Source organism: Sebastes umbrosus, chromosome 19, assembly GCF_015220745.1.
Source record: "Sebastes umbrosus isolate fSebUmb1 chromosome 19, fSebUmb1.pri, whole genome shotgun sequence".
NCBI classification, from domain to species: domain Eukaryota; kingdom Metazoa; phylum Chordata; class Actinopteri; order Perciformes; family Sebastidae; genus Sebastes; species Sebastes umbrosus.
In genome coordinates, this window is record NC_051287.1 from 19,249,146 (window position 1) to 19,271,119 (window position 21,974).

The 21,974-nt window shown below is 39.7% G+C and overlaps 2 protein-coding genes and 1 long non-coding RNA gene across 4 annotated transcripts; 2 read left to right on the forward strand and 1 right to left on the reverse strand.

Annotated features, from left to right (window-relative positions):
• Positions 1 to 178: 178 nt before the first annotated feature.
• morn5 (MORN repeat containing 5) lies at positions 179 to 11,297 on the reverse strand. Its single transcript, XM_037752002.1, has 5 exons — positions 11,131 to 11,297; positions 10,887 to 11,034; positions 8,955 to 9,066; positions 8,730 to 8,861; positions 179 to 332 (listed from the first exon to the last, which is right to left on the reverse strand). The coding sequence occupies exons 1-5, from the start codon at positions 11,175 to 11,177 to the stop codon at positions 244 to 246; spliced, it is 528 nt and encodes a 175-aa protein (XP_037607930.1). The 5' UTR covers positions 11,178 to 11,297; the 3' UTR covers positions 179 to 243.
• On the forward strand, positions 339 to 4,740 carry LOC119477845. The gene is made up of 2 exons (XR_005204328.1): positions 339 to 1,115; positions 4,263 to 4,740. It is a non-coding gene; the product is annotated as an uncharacterized LOC119477845 (long non-coding RNA).
• A 401-nt stretch (positions 11,298 to 11,698) lies between the features above and the next one.
• Positions 11,699 to 19,675, forward strand: ndufa8 (NADH:ubiquinone oxidoreductase subunit A8). Of its 2 annotated transcripts, XR_005204472.1 has the most exons (5): positions 11,699 to 11,914; positions 14,770 to 14,933; positions 17,954 to 18,119; positions 18,712 to 18,907; positions 19,229 to 19,365. XR_005204472.1 is itself a non-coding variant. In XM_037753526.1 (4 exons), the coding sequence occupies exons 1-4, from the start codon at positions 11,864 to 11,866 to the stop codon at positions 19,364 to 19,366; spliced, it is 519 nt and encodes a 172-aa protein (XP_037609454.1). In that variant the 5' UTR covers positions 11,704 to 11,863; the 3' UTR covers positions 19,367 to 19,675. The 2 variants fall into 2 exon arrangements, 1 of the variants encoding a protein (XP_037609454.1); XM_037753526.1 differs by lacking the exon at positions 18,712 to 18,907 and having other exon boundaries at positions 11,704 to 11,914; positions 19,229 to 19,675.
• The last annotated feature ends 2,299 nt before the right edge of the window (positions 19,676 to 21,974 follow it).

The following is a 21,974-nucleotide window of genomic DNA, read 5'->3' on the forward strand; positions in this document are numbered from 1 at the left end:
TGAAGATGAATACAGGCAGTGGCTACAACTCCTATAATATAAACAACAAGGAGGATTTAAAAAAAAAGAAAATTAATCATAACAGAAAAAGATACAATATAAACTTTTTGCTTTTCATTCATTAAACAACAACAAAAAATCAAGAAATGTCCAATAGTCTTAAAAGGATATATAAAAATAAAAAGAGCATTTTTTATTTTTTTTTAAATATCAGTTGATGTTGCTGGTCTCCTCAGGAATGGGTCAAACAGACTCATCCTCAGGCTCAACGCGAACAACCTCATCCCAAGCTTTCCGACAAGTCCGCACAATCCACTCATGTTCCTCGTCATCTGTTGAAAAGATTTAATTTGAAATTATCTCGATTTTTTTTTTTTTAATAGTAATCTTAATAGTATTGGAAACAAAGTCTGTAGTAAAAGTAAATTGTTTTTAAACGTTTGACCTATAGGATTAAATGAGACAAAAAGTGTAAAGGTAAAATCGTTTAAATCAAACCTCTAATAACCAGTAAGCCTGCATAATAATTAAACCACAGGTCATTTTGTGTGTGTGTGAGGCTGTAACAAGTGAAGTGGCATTCAAGTCTCGGGCTAAATCTGTCAAATCAAGATAAACCTGACAATTAGGGGGAGAAAATAACTTCTCAGAGCCACTTCAGACACCAATAAATAATAACCCACCCCAAAAAAAATAGACGCCAATTTTTTTTTTTTTTTAAACCGAAACGACTGCCAGAGGAGCTGATAATAAACCAGTTTTTTCATTGTTACAACTGAAATGAGTAGCTAATTGCAGGGGAAGTGAGCTTTTTTTCTCTGGAAGCGCCCGCAGCTGCACGCACTTGAGCAGCAGCGCGCGGGCCTCACCCCGCAGGTTCCACTGCTGCTGCGCGCGGGGCTCCATTGTGCGCGAGAGGAGAGCAGGTCTGCAGAGCTCTCCGGCTGATTGTGCGTAATTGCGCATTGACGCAGGCGTCAATACTAACAGCCACTTCAAGTCTTTCTCCTTGCGTCTGTCTTCTCCTTTTCTACCTGTTTCTGATCGGGAGGTCATTGAACGCATCGGACACGCGGACAGCTGCCACGCAAACACTCTTTGTGACGCAGGAGAAGGTAATTATTGCCGTTGCGTTTACTGACCTCAATTAGCCACAAACCACAACCTGCCTTAATGAGAATTAGATTGGGACATTTTCATATTTGCTGTAATTCTGCCCCTCTTGAGATTGTATAGCAGCGTTTATCTCGGGATTTAAGTCACATGTAATTGGTACCTTTGGGTTATTTGAGGGCACAGGTGGCTCTGGTGTGTTTTAGGTAATTCCCTGCAATCTGAGGACAGCGGGACACTTTTGTGATTTACCAGTTTTTGTAAGGCAATACATTAATCTTATAGATCTACCCTTTAAAAAAAAGAAGTATACTTCAAAGTTTATTTTACAAAGTAAACTAGTTCAAGTATATTCCCAAGTATACTTTATGTAATAAGTATATTAATATCAATGTACTAGTAGTATACTTGTAAGTGTACTACTTCAATAATAAAAATATATAAAAATATATATACTTTAAATGTAAGAGTAGTAAACGTTTACCAGTTTTTGTAAGGCAATGCATTAATCTTATAGATCTACCCTTATAAAAAAAAAGTATACTTCAAGTTTATTTTACAAAGTAAACTTAGTTCAAGTATATTCCCAAGTATACTTTTTGTAATAAGTATATTAATATCAATGTACTAGTACTATACTTGTAAGTGTACTACTTCAATAATAAAAATATATAATATATATATACTTTAAATGTAAGAGTAGTAAACGTTGAGTACACAACTAGTTTACAGAAAAGTCTAAGTGTACTTGGCAAGTATACAGAAAAGTCTGTTTAATTTAAGTAATAAGTATACTTATATCAATGTACTAGTAGTAAGTGCACTACTTTGATACTTCTTGGGACTAAATTGGCCCACTTTTTAATTTATAAAAGTATACTTTAAATATACTTCAAGGGTAGTGAACGCTGAGTACACAACTAGTTTACATCCAAGTTGTATTTTGTACTGCAACTATAATATGAACTATACTACAAGTGAACGTATAGGTATACTGTTAGTTTACTAGTTATTTACTTGTAGCCCACTTTTCAGTTTATGAAAGTACACTTTAAATACTCTCAGTAAACTACTTGTTTAATAGTTTTTACTGCAAGTATACTTGTAAGTTTTCTTCAAGTGAATTTATAGTACTTAGCCAAATGTGCTTATACTTTTCTGTATACTTTTCAGTATAAGCTAAGTATACTTGGACTTTTCTGTATACTTGCCAAGTACACTTAGGCTTTTCTGTACTTATCAGTATAGGCTAAGGATACTTAAGTATAATTTTAAGTATATCTCTGATAAGTACATAAAAAGTAAACTGAAAAGATACTCCCTAATTTTAAGTTCAAAAGAGGTATACTAGTAGCACACTTGAATAAACGTCTTTTTTTTGTAAGGGTAATGACTCTTCTCATCCTTTCTATGTATTGGGATATTGCAGTTATACTAATAAAAACAGAAATACATAAATCATAGCAGCCTATATGGTTTGCTCAAGTAATGATAATGTCAAATGTTGTAAGGTAAATTTCAGGAAAAATGTTGCACCTAAATACACTTGTTTATTAAACAGTCTTTTAGTTGATATCCATCTCGACTGTAACAACCTGCAAGGACGAACCTTTTTGCAGGAGAGAGAGTGTGTGGAAGCGATAATGGCACCTTGTTAAAGTCTGTTTATCTTAATCCTTAAAATACACTCAGAGGGGAAAGTGTTTCCTTCCAGCCTAATGGCTGCGAATTAACACACACACACACATACACACACACACACACACACAGTCACACAAAGACAGACACTGGTGTAATTAGCAAAAGCAAAAATCTGCTTTCTGGTAGTGATTTGCATAAGAGATGATTGCATTCTGCTGGGTTTCACAGCAGAAACAGGAGAGCTATGACACTCTGTGATGTCAAACTCTGTGACATCACGGTGACATAGGGGTCACGTGTGCTAATATAAGCACATTTTGTGGTTTCCAAGTGGAGGCACCACAGTGAAATCAAACGTACCTAAATGTGAAAGCTCAAATAAACATTCGAATGCACACGTAGAAGTCATCTGTCTCCAATTCACTGCGAGCGGAACAGCAGCCCCTTTTGCTTTTGTGTCTTGACGATGACATCACAGAAAACGGCGGCGGTTTTCCGGTTGCCAGCTTTGAAGGAGAGATGCTGATCTTCAAAATTATTATTAATCCATCAGTCACAGCTCACAGGCTTAACATGTGAATCCTGTTTTATGGTGTTTTTGTCTCTAAGATGTATGAAAAATGAGAGTTTGAGGATATGTGTTCCACTCCCAAGGGCCCCGGCTGATGTTATCTGTCTGTGTGAAACACCTCGGCTGGACGGGGACAAAGGGAGGGGCCGCGGTTTGGTCACCAGAGGTGTTTTCCTTGGCAGTGGAATGTTTTCAGTGTGGAACTCTTTCTGTGCGGAGTTTCAAAGGGAAGCGGTTATTCCAGAAACAGGAAAGTGCTACAAACAATATGGCAACACATGGCCCCTGCTGCATGGAGCTGCTGCCGCCGCCTCCTATGCCACCGCCGCCTGTTGCTGCCGGTTGCCAAGAGAGAATACACACAACTGGCCGTGTGTGTGTTTATTTTTAATAGCAGAACACGCTCAATCAGTCAGTGGTGGAGATTTGATTGTGCAGATGTGGCCTATGTAACTCGTTCTTTTTTAATTACACTTTTATAGAGTCATGTTTTATATTCTACCTTCAAACTTAAGTAACAATCTTCATCAGCAAAGACAAATTAAGTACAATTAAGTGTCTCTGGAAGTTTTTATGCAAGGGCGGAAGCGGATAAAAATAGTCTTTTAGAGTTGTTTGTTGATTTTGTGATTTGTGTTTCAGGTTTAACAGTAATTGTTTCACTGTGTTGCAGTCTGTTGGCTTTATTTAAGCTGGGGCTGCAAACTATGACACTGAGGTGGAAGCACATGTTTGTTGCAATGATCTCATGTCGAAATAAAAACGTAAAAAAATAATTAAAATCTCAATCACTGAACATCATTAATTGCTTAGCAAGCAGTGTTTTGTGTTTTGAAATATACTGAAGTCTGCCAGCTCATCCTCTATGCCAACTGATATGCTACTTAACAACTATTTTCAGTGCACTGACATGTCGTCGTCTTATTTTTCTTTTCAGACTCCCTGGTTTACCCTCCTAGTGAGAGATGAACTGAAGAGATGTAAAACTGCAGTGTAATAATACCAAATGACTAAGTGCTGTGGTGTCAAAATAGCAGTTGGACGCTCATGAAGAAGGTTGGGAAGAACATCAGCCAGAAACAAAGTCTGTGACTTTTCCCTGAAAGGTCATCTTTCACCACCTGCAATCACTCGTTACTGACACACACACACTGCAAAGTCACACACACTCCGACACAATTCCGTCTTCTGTGTATTGCAGGAGGTGTCTTTGCATTCAAATCACCTGTCTGACTCCTCGTCTGACTACTTTCTTACAGATTTTTAATAAAAATCTAGGAAGAATCACTGAGTCCATCATTCAACCCAATCACTGAGATACTGGTTTGGATGATGATGGTGATGTGACTGTGGCTGTAAACCCAAAAGAAACTTGGAATTGTAGATATGAAATAAAGCATGATTCTGTGTGTGAATGGCATGTCTTTCCTTAAATCTAATCAGAAAATTAATTTAACATACTATTAAGGAAGAAACAAAAAGATGGGAAGCAACGTCCAATGTCAGCCCAGTGGCTACATGTGTCGGTAAAGGAGGGCACTTGTCATCTTTAAAAAGACTGCACCATTTCCTCGTAGAGTAATTTTGGTCAACGCCCAGTGACGACTCCTCTAATCCATGTAAATGCTCCCTGGTCCTTGCCCACAACAAAATGAGTAAAGTGAAATTTGTGATGTGTGTTTTTGCAGGACTTAAGTCTGTCAATGTACATTGGGTTTTAACATGCTGAGCAGGCCATAAAGAGGATCAGCTATCCCATTATTGTTAGTATTGTTTGCGCTACATTCATTCAGCAAATGCTTTAATTCGAGCTGACTACGTAGGAGAGTGGTTTGGGGTTCAGTGACTTGCTCGAGAATACTTCAACATGTGGAAACCACCACCCCAACGACTAATGAGCCTTAAATTTTGAAGTAATTGTAAAAAGTAATGTAAAAACAGGATCAGTAGGTCGTGTCTAGAAGGTAACATGCAAATTGTGAAAGTCTTGCGAGATGTTTAAGGTCAGGCATTGATCTTGAATGGTCATAGGTCACAAGAGTTTTTGCACATTTTTGCGGGTTTTTGTAATTTGCAAGTTGCCTTCTAGACACGACTGTATCAATATGGATGTGTTCAGGTTTGTTGCATCTTACATTTGAACCCTCTGGACACATCTGTTACGGGAGGAACTGACACTCTTACTCTCATCTTCTTCCATTCCCTCCATCATTCTCCATTCCTACACGGTGTATACCAGTACTCTCAACACATCCCTCCATACATGCAGTCGGCACGGCAGCTCCACGATGACAAGAAATCAGTTCAACTCCCAAAAATAATCTATAACCTCTTGGGGACTATTAGCTACAGATCCTATTGTTTTGCTGCCTGGCGCTATGCCAAGAGGGACTGTTTGTCCAAGTTAGCAACAGTAACTAAGGAGGGCGGGATTTTGCGATAGGTCAGTTGTGGCCAGCGAGTAAAGTTTAGATATTTCCTAGCAACGACGTCCAGTTAAAGGGGGGCTAACACTTGAATCATCTGCAGTTTAAACCAGTTCCATACGCAACTTTTCTAGATATGAGGTTTTGTCTTCCTTGTCCTACATCCACCAGCTGTGACGGCTACACAGGGAGCTCCTTCCTCTTTCCTTGCTGCAGCAAGCGTCCCCTCTGGGAGGGTGGGTCCTCCCTGTGTCCCATCATCCCCGCAGTCCTCATCCTGGGCGGAAGCCACAAGGCAATAAATTCCGTCTTCACACCCACTCTGACAAATGTGCCTTCACCTCCCGGGGTTGAAAAATAAATCCATACAGGATACAGGAGCATTCTTCTCAAGGATTGTATACCAAGACAAGAGGTAGTGTATGTGATATATAGAGCACACGACACATCCCTCCACACACTTGCACACAAACAGGCACGCATCAATTAAATAGTTCCTGTTTTACTCAGAGCATTGTTGGAAAGTGTTCAGTTCCTCTCTTTTTTCATCTCAACTTCCAAAAAAAATCCTCTTGTTCTCTCTCTCTCACCGCCACTCCACTGATCAGTACCAGAGCTGTAACGATGATGAACTACCCGCATCATGGAAAGAATCGCAAAACATATTTTTGTATTCTTACACACGCCGATAACATCTGGCGAGGAGGATGTGGATCTTCTCCTCTGTTTCCTTCTGTCTCTCCACAAATGTAAATGAGATATGTGTGCTCGTGGAACTGATCTGTATTATGTTGCAAGTAGTAGCTCATCTGAATACAGATATTCCGCCCCAAAAATACATTTCTACCTCGGGGAGCTTGTGAGTGATACCTTAACTTCTGCCAAGGATCATATCTTGAGACATTGCTACATTTGTAAAGTTAAAAAGAGTCAGAATCATCAGATGAGGATCCAGACAAACATGGAAGAATACCAAAATATTGTCTGATTTGAATGCTGCATTTCTGTAATTAAAAGCAAAGTTACAAGAGCCCTGCATGATTGTACAACACCCCCATGCATGTACTTGTGATTAAAGCTGTGTTGCAACACGTGTCCAATAAAAAACGGTAATGCCAAACACCGTTGATGCACAGCAATAAAACTGGACTAAACTTCAGTGAGCCAAAAGCTGTGTATTTAGAGACCGCATTCACAAGCCGCTACCTAATTCACAACATTGTCCAGTGATGTAAAATCATAGGAGACATGACGAGCAGAGGATGTCAGGATTTGGGAATTCCTATCTGGACACCTGACAGATCACATTCACTTCAAATCAGGAGCTCTAAAACTGGGCACCCGTTCAGTGGAAAAAATGTGTCTTGAATTTTCCACTTTTGACAAATAACAAAAGGAGAAAAAAAAAGTTTTGCTATAGCCTGTAGAAGCATGCTTATCAGATGACTTGTAGCAATAATCTTCCATCAGAGAATCCAGGGATAATCCATTTAACATCACTCCATAGGTTCATTGCTATCAAATCCTTCCCATATGGCCATATGCTTTCAGAGATGCAGTTATTTAAAAAAAAATGGGCAAAGACAAAGGGTCCTGCCTGAGACAAATTCAATACAAGAGCTTTGGTTGTTTCAAAGTATTTTCAGAAAGGCCTTTTCTGTGGCCTGCTCTCAGGAAAGTAGAGTTGTTGAAAAGTAGACATGATTTCACACGGAGCTACTATCTTGTATGACAAGGCAGCAACATTGGCTCCCTCAGTACTAATCTGTCTGATTGTATGGCTTTGAACTCCTGAATCTTACTGAGATATAGACCTGAGTGGGCATTTATTTCCTCGAGCAATTCAACTATATCAAACAATGATTGGGACATTTACACGAGGAGTCTACACCAATAACTGGAACACAAAACCTTGCATACTACAGCACACAAACTAAACTAGGTTCTGGTTAAATCAATGACAATATGATTGCTGAAATGTTGTGGTGCTGCTTTATTAAAGGTACAGTGTGTAGGATTTGGCGACATTTAGTGGTGTGGTTGCAGATTGCAACCAACTGAGTACCCCTCCGCTCACTCCTCCCTTTCCAAGACTGCGGTAACGTGAGCCGCCGAGTGCAAAACCGCGGTAATGCTGTTCGCTGCGCTCAGAGGCCATCCTTACCATAATAACACTACTTTAGGAGCAACGGAAGTCAGACGGCGGTTGTGTGTGTCGGAGAACTATGGTGGTCTTCAGGTAATGAAAAAACGTGAAAGGCTCTCTCTAGAGCCAGTGTTTGGTTGGTCCATTCTGGGCTACTGTAGAAACATGGTGGAGCAACATATGGACTCCGTGAAGAGGACCCGCTCTCTATGTAGATATGAAGAGCTCATTCTAAGCTAACGAAAACACAACGATTCTATGTTTGATTATACACTAATGAAAATATAATTATGAACATTATATTCCATTTCTGCTAATAGATCCCCCCGAAATGATACACGCGGTTCCTTTAAGTTACTATTTCACAGCAATCCATCACTGAGAAGGGGCTTCTTTGGACATAAAACTGTGTGTACTTAATTTGAAATGGAAATTCGTGTATGCTCTTGACTTTCATCTTTCTCATTTGCTTTGGCACAACAGGCTAAGATGTCTGGATATTACTCAACACTCAGATGGAGCCAATTTGGCCTCAAATTAGTGGGAAAAAAAATGTGCACAAACTAGTGCAAAGGAGCAGTGAGAAAAAGAGGTATGATTTTGATTATGATGGAGATGTTGAGTTTCATATCTGGATTGTTGTACTTTTGTTCACCTCACATTAAATACATAGTGCAGGTATCCATTATTTAGTAGCAAAGGATTGTTATTATTACGAATCAAAGTAAGGAGTTACATGAACATTGTTAGAAGACACATCTCCTAATATTCCAGTCATGTTTGGTGTCACAGGGCTACAAAAGTGGAAATAACAGGACATTTTCTGTCTCACCTGCATTCCTGAGGAATCTGCCAGTGTAGGATGTGACGATTCTGGTATTGGGGTCATAAAAACCATCTCCACAGTCGTAGCATCCATCAGGAATGATGCGTGGCGGATGCAGATTAGTCAGCTGAGATTCTCCTGTATGAACAAAACGGTTGTTTTGTACTGAACGGCGATCTTACAGTGGTTTACAACTACTAAGACAGAGTGAGCAAATAAATGAATTCCAACCTGCAGGTCTGAGTCCGTTGCAACGCTCACTGTGGAAGCGCCTGTCGTAACCATTACAGTAGTCCCAGTCCTTCTCCTTGTACTCCAGACCATCAGCAAAGGTAAATGACCCCTTGTGAGGAAGCACAATAGTGAAATCATCCTCATTCTTCAGTCATACATTTTAATGGGTCAATTCACACAAACCTCTAGTGGTTTCTGGCGATGGAGTTCCAATTTTATGTGCCAAAATTTTGAGATATTCACATCTTCCACCACCTCCATACAATGGAGTTTCATTTTTGCTCCTCAAAGTGAAAAAAATGCATTTAAAAAACTCGACAGCAGAAACAATGTTACTCAAGATAATCCACAGACCTCACTGTTGGCAGGTTTCCTTGGAGCTATTTGTTTGGCAGAAAGTAGTTCCAGTGAAAACTATTGAAAGCAAGGTCTGGGGGTTATTCTACCAGACATGGTTTCTGGAGAGATAAGTTGAAGTTGAGGTTTTTAAATGTCACTTTTCGGTGCTTTTAAGCACCACAAAAGAATTTAAATTTTCCTCTATTGTCCTTGGGTTAAGGCGGAAATCTTAGAGATGGATATCTCAAAACCTCAGCAGATAAAACCAAAACTGTCTGCATAGATAAATCCCATGAGGGAAAAGTGGAAAAATATGTCTTTTGGGGTGAACTGAAACACTTTGTGTATGTGTGTGTTTTTCTGAAGAATGACACAACTGTTATTGGGAATGAAAAATAAGCATGCATTGTTCAGGAATTTTGCAAAATGTGGAAACATTGCAACATTTTCACTCCAATGTCAACAATATAATTTGCCATCATGAAAATGCCATTAATTCTGACTGTATAACATGTACATTTTTAAGTGCTTATTTAGTGGAAATACAAATTCAAAAAAAGAAGTTAAAGGGGTGAATTTGTAATTTTGACAACTGGTGTAGATTTAGCATTGTCTTCTCTATAGACCCTTCTCACTGCAGATCATTTAGACTGGTCATTGCAGGAGAAGCACAGGTGTAAGTTATAACACCAATGATGCTTCAGCTCCACTAAAGTGTCCCATTAACCCATATCAGTGAGCCGGCATGCACAGTACTGGCCGTGGTCCATAATTAATGTTATCAATTACACCTTTGCTTTTCCTGCTATTTTGTGTCAAAATGTCTCCAGTAAAAAGAGTTCTGTTAACTTGCATCAGACATAACTAGAGGTTGCTGTTAACTGTATGTCAGTGGTTGTTGTCCCTTTTATATCGGAGTACATTTGATAAAGTTTAGATCCAACAGTTGTAGTGACATTTACACTCCGGCCACAACATTTCTAATATAAAGTGTCTTTTAGATTAATATACACATTGGAACTCAACCTTTTAGGATCACAGCCCTTTAAAATGCTTGTTTTATTTGGTTAATAAAAAGAAAAAAACATACATGCGGGATCCTCAACCCCTCCCAGGCTGAGAAGCATTGTTTGATGGGAGAGGTGCAAGTTTCAGAGTGAGCTATAAGCTACCAGATAGTTTGAATTTCTGAGTTTATTGGATGGTTTAGGTCTGTTTTGAATGGAAGTATAGGTTTTCTTGGTGCTGCCATGGATGCAGGTGCAGGGTAGTCCGGGCCACGGTTAGTCATGGTTCAGAGCTGCTATCATTTCAAATGAACCGCAACTGAAATGATGATAATAATTGGAGTGATCGCTGTTGTGGCAAAAGCCCATGAAAGATTGCATCAGAACATCAGGGACTGTAGCTTCAGGCAGGAAAAAAAAAGGAGAGAAACCTAATAACTGCGACAATAATGGTGAGTGATTGCTAAAAGGGACCAGATGTAATATCAACTATAACCAATGTGAAACACACAGTCATGCATGTGGATGCATATATTCTGACATGCATGCAGGGACACACACACACACACACACGACTCCTCACCTGTTTAGCTAGGCCGTTTTCCCAGATGGCCTCATATTTACTCCCATTTGTAAAGTGTAGCACTCCTTTGCCATGGAACATCCCATTTCTCATCTCTCCCTTATACTTGGTCTGTGTGGGAAACGTGTACTCTCCTTTTCCATGCATACTGAGGTAGAGATGAGATGGTCACACACACATAGGTAGCACATAATAATGTATATATATATATATATGTCATTAATGTTATGAAACAAACACTTACCACCCATTTTTTATATCTCCTATGTAGCTGCTTCCGATGAGCTCCATTATTACAACACTGACTTGATGGTAGCACCGTTTCTTCTCAAAATAAACAAACAAGCACACAAAACCGTGGATTTAACATCAACTGGGCAAGGCTGCCAAGTGTATCGTTACCATGGCAAGTGTATCGTTACCATGGCAAGTGTATTGTTACCATGGCAACGTAGCAACAAAGAGCCAAAGCGAGGCTAACAGCCTAAAACTGTTCAGCATGAAGAGCAAATGAATCATTTGTCACATTTTTATAATTTTAACATTTTAATTTAGATATTATTATTATTATTATTAATATTAATAATAATAATAATAATAAATAATATAAAATACATAATTATTAATATAAAATATATAATAAAAAGGCATAATTTTTTTTTATCATTTTAACATTTTAATTTTGATATTAAACTCGGCAAAACAAATAAATAAAGATAAATAACAATAATAAAATAGATAAACAAAAGTTAATCCAATTTTTTTTTACAGATCCTTAAGTGCGCATGCGCTCTCTCGATAGCGTCATCAGATCGCGTCTCCCTAGCTGACAGCAGCCGACAGCAGCAGCAGGTCGCACTAAACCAGACTGACCTTCTTCCTCGCGGCCTCGTCGTCCTGGAGACCAGACGAGGAGGACCTTGAATGTGTTTCATGTGATTCTCTGCGTGTGTTTTATTGTACACAGACACACAGCCATGCCCACAACGCCGGACGTGCCCTCGCTGCAGGAGCTGAGCGTGGACGAGGTGAGTTATGAGGTTATTGTTACGATTGAATGGAAATCAAAGTAAGACTGAACATGCTAAGCTAACTAGCTGCTAGCTAACTAGCTAATGCTAGCTGCAGTTATAGAATAGAATAGAAAGCTTTTTTGTCATCGTATTAAATACAACGAGATTCACAGTTGCCACTTCTGGTCAGTGCTTTAAAACAAATACTTGACAAGACTAAACGAGGCAGATAAAACATATAACAGGTAAAACACACACACAGTTATAAAGCAAATAAAACAGGTAAAGTAGATGTAATAAATATAAACAGAAGTGTTACACTAGAAGTATAAAATATTAAAAATAGATGTAATGTAAACAGAGGTAATTGCACTTGTAAAATAGGTAGGGTAGATGTAATAAATAAAATGTAAACAAAGGTAGTTGCCCTTGAGGTGTAAATTGCATCAAGGATATATTGTACAGACAGTGAAAAGGGAATAAGAGAGTGACAGAAAAGGTAGCACCTGGGAAACAGAATTTAGGAATTGCTTTTTAAAAATAATATTTCTTAATATAAGGAAAACTGCCAAATCTGCCATGGTGGCAGGTGACCTGACATTTTTACCTGCCACAGCCAACATTTACCCGGTTATTTGGCAGGTGTCAGATGCTAATTTCATTCCCTGGCTACATGTAATAAAATAGAATAGAATAGAAAGCTTTATTGTCATTGTATTAAATACAACGAGATTCACAGTTGCCACTTCTGGTCAGTGCTTTAAAACAAATACTTGACAAGACTAAACGAGGCAGATAAAACATATAACAGGTAAAACACACACACAGTTATAAAGCAAATAAAACAGGTAAAGTAGATGCAATAAATAAATATAAACAGAAGTGTTACACTAGAAGTATAAAATATAAAAAATAGATGTAATGTAAACAGAGGTAATTGCACTTGTAAAACAGATAAAGTAGATGTAATAAATAAATATAAACAAAAGTGTTACACTAGAAGTATTAAATGTAAAAAATAGATGTAATGTAAACAGAGGTAATTGCACTTGTAAAATAGGTAGGGTAGATGAAATAAATAAAATGTAAACAAAGGTAGTTGCACTTGAGGTGTCTATTGCATCAAGGATATATTGCACAGACAAATGTATTTCACATTCAGTGTATTAATATTGCACAGATTTATTGTTTGTTCAGTGTCCGTATGGCCAGGGAAAGAAACTGTTCGTGTGGGCTTTCATTGACCTGTAGCGCCTGCCAGAGGGCAGCAGGTCAAACAGGTGATGAGCTGGGTGGGAGGAGTCCCTGAGAATAGTTGTGGACCTACTGAGGCAGTAGTTCAAGATATGCTCAGCAAAACCTGCCTGCCTTACCAAATTGATAATAAGCCCACCAGCAAATATTTCTGAATGCAACTAAAGCTGGTGAATGTTGCTGTGTTTTATGATGTCCACCTTGGTAACATTAAATAGCATTAGAGGAACCATAATATGCAGGAAGTCATTGGCTTAACGTTGTATCGCACTCGTCATAGTTCGCATTACCTTTTCAATTTACCCCTATGGTGACAGTAACTTTAACAATGGCTGCCCCAAAACAAATCTCTGGCCTGTTAATATCAGCAGCAGTGCTATGTGACACATTGAACTTGTCCTTGGAAGTCAGGTGTTAGTTGGCAGCAGCTTATGTCTTTCCAACACTAATATGTCAGCATCAGGGATCTAATAAACAATATGTACAAGTACAACAGGTACAAGTTTCTCTTGAATTCAGTAGTTTGATAAATGTTTTTTTGGTAATTAATTAATGAAGTATAAATGGTTAATATATTGCCAAGCACCTCATGTTTTTATTTTCTTATAAAGATAGTTAGATTTCATGAAATACACTTCTCAATATTGTGTTTGATACTAGAATTTGCTTAAGGTACAGTATGAATTTTGTAAACTATTTCCATCAGTTCGGTCCTGAAATCCTGAAAACTTAGAGATGGATATCTCAAAACCTCAGCAGATTAAACCAAAACTGTCAAGGGGAAAGTGGAAAAATATGTCTTTTGGGTGAACTTATACATTTTGCGTATGTGTGTGTGCATGTTCGTCTGAAGAATGAAACTGTTATTGGGAATGAAAAATAAGCATTTATATTCAGTAATTTTGCTAAATGTGGACGCATAACAACATTTTCACGTCAATGTCAACAATATCATTTGCAATCATGAAAATGGCATTATTTTTGATTGTATAACATGTACATTTTTGTGTGCTTATCTGTTGGGGGATCAAATACAAATCCAAAAAAGAAGACCCACGTTAAAGGGGTGAATTTGTCATTTTGACAACTGGTGTGATGACCCATGCTAGAAATTAGGAGATCAACACAATCCGCACACCTGGCATCACCCCTGTAGTTGGAGATAATTTAAAGAGATGCTGGATAGAAGAATACATGCTTGTCCTCCAAGAAATAGTTCAGACCTGATAGCTGCCTCTTACATCACAAAGACTATTTTCATTGTTTTTTGTTTTTATACGCAAGTTTAGTAAATAATATACAACGTGCAGGCTGAATACGACAATTTAGGAGTTTGTGAAGGTCTACTTTTCACTAATGGAGCTAGCCTAGCAGTTAGGCTACACATTTACAGATTGTGTCTGTCCATGACTGGATGAATATTAAATTGATCTGCAATATTTGATTAAACACATTTTTTCAGCTCTTTTAATGAGGTCACCAATCAACAAGTGTCAGGATAACCAGGAATAATCCTGTACCTCAAAAGATGTCTTAATGCATCAGCTATATGGTAATGAATGATAATTTCACCCGGACTCATTGTTTTCCATGTGTCTGTCCCTGTTTCTGTCCAGGTCAATGTGTCCTCAGCAGTACTGAAGGCTGCTGCCCACCATTATGGCTCCCAGTGTGACAAACCCAACAAGGAGTTCATGCTCTGCCGCTGGGAGGAGAAGGACCCCAGAAAGTGTCTAGAAGAAGGGAGGAAAGTCAACGAGTGTGCCCTCAACTTCTTCAGGTAACTCACACCCAGAGTTGTCAATTTTTTTGGTGCCAAATACTCAGAGTACACAATGACACAAAGTCTGAAACAGTCGTTCAAGAAGGTTTACACATTGAGGGTTTTTTCTAGAGATTCAGTACAAAAAAATAATTAATAATAATCAGGGCAACAGTGAATAGACTAGAAAACTAGTGATTACACAGAATATATACAATTTTGGGGGCTGCCACAGTGGTGTCATCTGCAAAACTTGTGGTCAGTGAGTGAGTGAGTGAAGATGTGGCTGAACTCTGGAGCCGGCTGGTGGGTGCAGAGTTTGCGAGTCTTTTTGAAACCTTGGTCAAAGGAGGTTTGCGGTCAAGGGTTTTTGCCTTTCTTCCTCTGTGATGGACATGTGGGTAGAAAATGTGCTCTGAGGTTGCAAATACATAAAGTTTTTCTTCCAGGGGTTACAGTTGTTAAGTTTACACAGTTTCCTATCCTGTAACTTGTCCTGCTAATAAGCTTTCCATTCCTTTGGCTTTTAGCGGAAGTGGGATAGAGATGCCAGTCTCCCCTGGCCAAGCAGAATGGTTTGCAATTTAACGCTAGTGATGTAAGGGCAGGAGAGAAAACATTGGTGAAAATTAAGTTCCAGTGCCCCATCTGGGATGGAGGTGAACGACCCGATTTTACAGAAAAACAAGAGGAGAGTGAGGTTTAAAATAACTTTTTAATTCTGGTCCAACCTAAGGACAGATGTTTATAAGTCATTAGTCCTCCATGAATTCCCATGCACTGTTTCTACTAAGTGCACTGAACCTTAAAGTGGGGGTAGGCAGTACATTTTTGGCATCATTGGGCAAAAATTCCACAGTGACCTTTCAGTATATTGTAATTCAAGTGCTCTGAGAGAAAACTAGACTACCGCACCTCCTCATGGCTCTGTTTTCAGGCTTTAAAAAGCCTGTGACGGGAGACTTTGGCCAATCACAGGTAATTTCAGAGAGAGTGTTTCTAAAGGCTGCATATGCAGACGTGCATGCACGTCCTTTAAGATGGTGAAAGACTGATTTAACGTCAGAATATCCTGCAGGAAAAGTTGCTCTTCCAGCATTAGCAACAACTGTCTACACTGCAAAGCAACCCATAAAAGCAAGACGGACTTATCAAGAAGAGAGTCTGACAATATCGGCGAAGTGTTTCCGAGATGGAGAGAAAATGTTAATTGTTAGCTAATAGCCTTCTGCTCGCTGCTGCGGAGCAGTGCCTAATGTTAGCAAAAGGCAAAATTATTAGAAACATTTTCTCTCCTTCTCTGAAACAATTTGCCAATAATTTAGCTTGCCAGGGCCTCAAAATCACAGTATGTCATCTCAAAGGGCTTTACAGGATCACAACTCTGCAAAGAAAACAACAGGGTATGTTCTCATAGAATTGCCGCTATAACAGCATTGGGATCACATTCATTTAAAATGAATGACTTGTACTCGTACTGGTTACTGTATGACGCATATGCATATGCCCATGCTCGTCTAGTGGATGGGTCTTAGGACAGAGAGGGGAGAGAGGAGAGCTGCAGAAGCAGGGTTTTATTTCCAAATAATTCAGGAGCAGAAAACTGCCTACCCTGGGGTACCACTTGAATTACAATATGCTGAAAGGTTATGGATTTTTTGCCCAATAATGCCAAAAATAAACCGCCTCCCCCAGCTTTCAGTGGTGAGATGTTGTAGCTGAATGAGATGTCTTCTGACTTTTAAGAAATTCTGGTTGAGAAATGGTGCATATGGTGTCATTAATATTCCAAAGTGTATCTCAATGGAGGGAAAGAGTAATTAATTTGTTTTTATGAATGTGAACACAAGAGAAAAGCCCCAAAAAACAACAGTAAAATGAAGGAAAAGGCCTTTTTCACACACAAACACAAAAATAAAACTCTGCACAGTAGGGTACAGTCGAGAATATAGGTAGAATCAAACTTATTGTATGAGGGTATGATCGTAAAGGACATCTCTTGTGCTTTTTAAGGTGAGTTTCTGCTTCATGCAATGACAAAACTGGATTTTTTAGAAAGTATAAATACCCACAACAGATTTTTGCTCACAACTTTCCTGGGATGTTGTCAGATGTCTCAAAATGTGTTTCCCAATGTGTAAGTGTACTGTGTCATAGTACTAATCTTACAGCTTTTGCATCCTCTTATCGAGTCAGTATTTATTCCGTCAAAGCTTTTTAACTATCTTATTTTCATTTCATAAAAATCTATTAATGATTGTTTTGCCTGCGTTTTTTGGCTATTGATTAAGAGAGAGACTCTCAATAAATGCGTGTTATCTTGAAATAAATAAGAATAAATCAACGAGTGGTGACTAAAGTATGTTGAAAACATCTTTATGTAATTTCTCTGTGTATTTTTTTAAAACAATGACCTGTAGAAAAAAGGGTTGTTAATTTTAAAACAGGAATAAGTGAAGTACTGAGCTTATTGTGTCTATAAAACTGCCCTTGGGGGCTATTTGGGGAAGTGGTCTGGGGTTTTTCACTCTTAACTGCTGTGTCTGTGTTTACTGAAAGTGTGAGACTGAGCTTTGGTTATACCCTGATGCCCATGCAGCAACTAAGGTGCTTTTGTGTGAAACAGATTGTTTCTGGTTCTCAAAAAACACATGACCTCTAATTCTATAGCCGAAAAAAACAGCCGACACTCCAACTGAGAGTTACTGTGAAAGAGCAATACCTTTAATTATTATAATGAGGAAAGATTTAAGAAAAGCTGTAATTGCACCCGGGACCTGGTTTGATTCTTAGGTGCTTCTGGCAACTGCCAGCCACCTTTCGGGGCACTTTATTCACATGACCAGTTCAGAAAGTTCTTGTTATGGAAACCTTGGAAATCTTTTGAGTAGTTGGAAGTCATAAAGCAACAATTTAATAAAAGTTCCTGACGTGGTTGGAGTGTACATAGGAACCAACTGAGTTTTGTGGACTATTTTAATTTTACTCTTGCATATGTGATTCTGCCTTCAAATCTCTGTTTGCACTCTTCCTCCTAGGCAAATCAAGGGAAATTGTGCCGAGTCCTTCACGGAGTACTGGACCTGTCTGGATTATTCAAACCTGTTGGAACTGCGCCAGTGCCGTAAGCAGCAGCAAGCCTTCGACAGCTGCGTCCTTGATAAGCTGGGGTGGCAGAGACCCGATCTGGGAGACCTGTCTAAGGTGAGTCTTATGAGGGATTGACTGCATTCACAATGCGAGCAGCTTGGTTGATGGGCTCTATTCTGGCTGATTATGGGCTGTGCAAGAGGCTCTGATTGCATCTGCGTAGTGGTCTCATTCAGCTACAGTTCTGAGCAGGCAAATCATGCATTTTATGTTGCTTTGGTTTTTCTTTTCATAAAATTGCCATTTTTAAGGGGGCTTGCATAACACGCTGGCAAGCACTAATTAGGTAGCAGCAAAAAACAAGACCAAAAGCTGATCTTGACAACAGCTTTTTGGACATTTATTTGTGTAGTCTTTGAAAAGACACTTGGACAAACCTGGGAATCGGTGAATGGCTGTAATCAACCTTCTGGCCATTTTGCACTTACCAAGCAGAGCTGTTGTTCATGGAATCAAATCACATGAGTAGGGAAACAAAAGATCAGAAATCTGACTTGAGATCACTATGAAAAATGTCCAGTTTGACTGCCCACTCTTTGGATGAGTTTCTCTTGTTGCTCAGCTACAGTATATAACATGGAAAGACTTGTTCTTGAGATGGTGGGAGTAAATTTGGAAAAAGGTTGAGAAAGAGTTACCTATTCAGGTTCAGAGATATCCAGTCTTGGAGAAAGACAAAAGCATGTCAGGAAAAGGAAAGACAGACTTGACCCAGAAGTCATAAAGAAAGTGCAAGGGAGAGGATGAGGAATGAGGTGGATAAAGAAGAGCCGAGAGGATGTAAATCATGATTTGAGGGAAGAGCTTGAAGAGGATATGGACAAGGATTCAGCAGAAAAAAGGTCTGTTTGCTCATTCCTCAATTATTAGATCTCACAGGTTTTACCAGACTTCAATCATTGTAAATGTCACTGGTTAGTGAGATATTGGCTCTATACACATGTTGTACAATAATATATAACTCAAGGTATTTGTTGTGTTTCAATTCAGTTGTATTAATCACAATGTCAAGAAGAATCAAGGCCTTTAAAACACTCAATCACTAAAACTGAGCAACCCACCAATAACGTCCTAGCAGAACACTGTTATTGCAATGTGTTTACACGTTTGCACAATATGTATGTCTGACAATTCATGGCGCGCATGTTCCTTTTCTTTCGTAGGTGACCAAAGTGGCGACCGAGCGGGCCCTCCCTGAGAACCCCTACCATTCTAGACCACGTCCCGAGGCCAACCCAGCCATCGAGGGTAAACTGGAGCCTTCCAAACATGGCAGCAGGTTATTCTTCTGGAGCTGGTGAGGCAGCTCCAGAAAGTCTGTCATCTTCCAAAAGCCATGTGCTCTGTCCAAAAACATCTAGCTGGTTTTGACACCTTTCAACTGTGTAAGGACTGTGAGTTTGTTTTTGGACAGGGCACATGCTCTAACAGTCTCTTCATCAGCGGTACCTCCAGTGTCGTCAAACAGTTTGATAAAAGGAAGGGAAGGATGATTGTGTGAACAAATCCATGAATCCATACAGCTTTCCTGACCTTTTCTGTAAATGTAATGAGTGAACAAATGCAACATGCTGTTATTGTTGTCAAATAATAAAAAATATAAATTATAATTCCTGATTTTAATGTTTTCATTGAAAGACTCCGCTGCCTTAAAACAGAATAAAAAGATTTCTCCATTTCCTAACGTCAGAAAGTTCAGCTATTTAGAGGCTTCATGCTGCCAGACACAGTTCCTCCGATATCTGCAAATTGCAGGCAACACCGCCGTGTTTGCACATCTGTGTTTTGTCAGAGTGCGAATTGTCAGGACTGATGGAGGGTGAGGTTGGAGGTCAAGGTTCAGGGTCACTACCTGCAGCCAGAGAGAGCTGCTTCGGCTTCCTCCTTTTCCTCCCAGCTCACTTCCTGCCTCTGACCCGGAATGGAAGAAGACTACGGGAGTCACTTCGGGAGATCCACAGTAAAGTGTGTTATTGCTGCCGGCACGCGTGTGTACTCGTGACCTTGAATCGAAGGAGGTGAGAAGCCAATTCAAAGACATGCCGCAACATAGTGGACTGTGCCAATGCACACACACACACACACATACATACACACATGCACTCACGTACCACCGGGACATTGTCCAAGATCAAAGTTGAAGTATAAGTTTCCATAAAAGCTCAGATTTAGTTTCAACACACCCATCAGCTGTTTGAAAACTACACAGCAGTTGTGATTTGATTTGCTCCACTACAAACGTCAGGCAGGTTGAGTCTTTAACCCGTGTGCCATGTGGTTGATTTCTTTGGGGACCAGTAGTAATGCGTGATTTGACAGCTTTCTCATACTTAAACGTAGAGATGTGGCCCTAGGGTGTTTGCATTATGACGTAAAAACGTCTTGTTTCAGTGCACAAAAACACAGACTTGACTTATCAGTCAGAGAGGTCGACAGCTACCCGCTGATGGTCATTTTATTCAGAATAAAAATACAGCTTTTTTTGTTTTTGCTTATTCTAGATGGAGCATTGATATAAGTCCCGTTGAATGTGTTTTCAACATTTTTTCCCACAAGTTCCTTTTTATCCTACAGACAGCGTTTCAACAGAGTCACAGCTTATTGCCAAAAACAACCGTGTATTCTCAGTGTGTACAGTAGCTCCGTGTATGTCTGTATGCAGACGTGAGCGTGCACGTCTCCTCGTTGCAGAAATCCCCTCACAAGGTGTGGTCTGGACCTGCGGCTTGTACAGGAAAACGCCTGACAGACCCTCTTCTGACCTGGACAGTGGGACAAAGGGAGGAGGGAAGAAGGGATGCAGAGAGGAAAGGAGGTGTGGACAGAGGGAAACATGGAGGAGGAGTGGGGCGAGGACAGACGTGAGGTAGCAAATAAGAAAATATTTAAGTAGATGGAAGGGGGATGAAGGGACGTAAAATAAAAGAAGCAAAGAGTTAAAGGGAGGTAAAGAATTAATTGAAATAAGAGACGGGGCTCGGAAAAAGTGAAAAGGGCAAGGTGGGTAATGACTTGAAAGCAGACAGACAGACGGAGTGGGGTCTCAGAGGTTGTCCAGTGGCTGGCGGTGAGGCCCCGGGGCTCGTGGCAGACCCGTCTCCATGCGACTTGCAGGAAGCAGAGGGTCATCGTTTGACACGGCACCGCCACAGGAAACGGGCTCTGGCACAGGAAAGAAATACAATACAGCGCTTTCACAAAGCTACAGCCCGCCTGGGAGCCCGGCCGCGCTAAAATACTCAAACAACCCGGCTTGTTCATAACACACGACTGTCAATATTCCCATTGTTCGGCGTCAGGTTCGACATAATAAAGTGTATGTTTGAAGTGGTGATGAGCATCAGCAGTCATAACTTTTTTTTTTTCTTTTCCATTAATTCATCCGTGAGTTCAAGGAGACATAAAACAAATTTCTATGTTCCAACAGTCAGTTTTTATCAGCTGGGATTCCCCAAGCAAATTTGCAATGAATGCATCTATTTAAATAAAGATAGATAAATAGATCAAGTGCAGTCTGACAATTTCCGTTGATTACATTTTGTGGAATAACACGACCAATGCACTACTTTAGTTTCAGTAACACTACAGTATACTTCTCTTCAGACTCCGGTTCCATCCATGCCATTAAGAACCACTTACCCGTAAGAACATGTGGGTGCACTTGATTTGACAAAATGTAGGTGTGTTTGATTTGTTTATGTTGGTGCGCCTTCCTCGCCATTTGGCTCTGTGATCTTACATGTCGTTGAGTGCTGCTTTCATGTCTCCTCTAATCCCCTCGTACTGCACGGGGGTGGCTTTGAACTGCCATGCAGGTTGCTCTATGTATAAAACACACACACCCACAAGCCACAAGTACCACCACTGCATCCACGACCACCACCACCACTCATAGAGACTAATAATCTG

Coding starts and splice junctions, on each gene's coding strand:
- morn5 (XM_037752002.1), bottom strand. CDS start 11,177: ATGGAGCTCATCGGAAGCAGCTACATAGGAGATATAAAAAATGGGTG. Junction 8,862..8,954: donor CAACGGACTCAGACCTGCAG/GTTGGAATTCAT, acceptor TTGTTCATACAG/GAGAATCTCAGCTGACTAAT. Junction 333..8,729: donor CAGATTCCTCAGGAATGCAG/GTGAGACAGAAA, acceptor TCTTTTCAACAG/ATGACGAGGAACATGAGTGG.
- ndufa8 (XM_037753526.1), top strand. CDS start 11,864: ATGCCCACAACGCCGGACGTGCCCTCGCTGCAGGAGCTGAGCGTGGAC. Junction 14,934..17,953: donor TGTGCCCTCAACTTCTTCAG/GTAACTCACACC, acceptor TCTTCCTCCTAG/GCAAATCAAGGGAAATTGTG. Junction 18,120..19,228: donor ATCTGGGAGACCTGTCTAAG/GTGAGTCTTATG, acceptor TTTCTTTCGTAG/GTGACCAAAGTGGCGACCGA.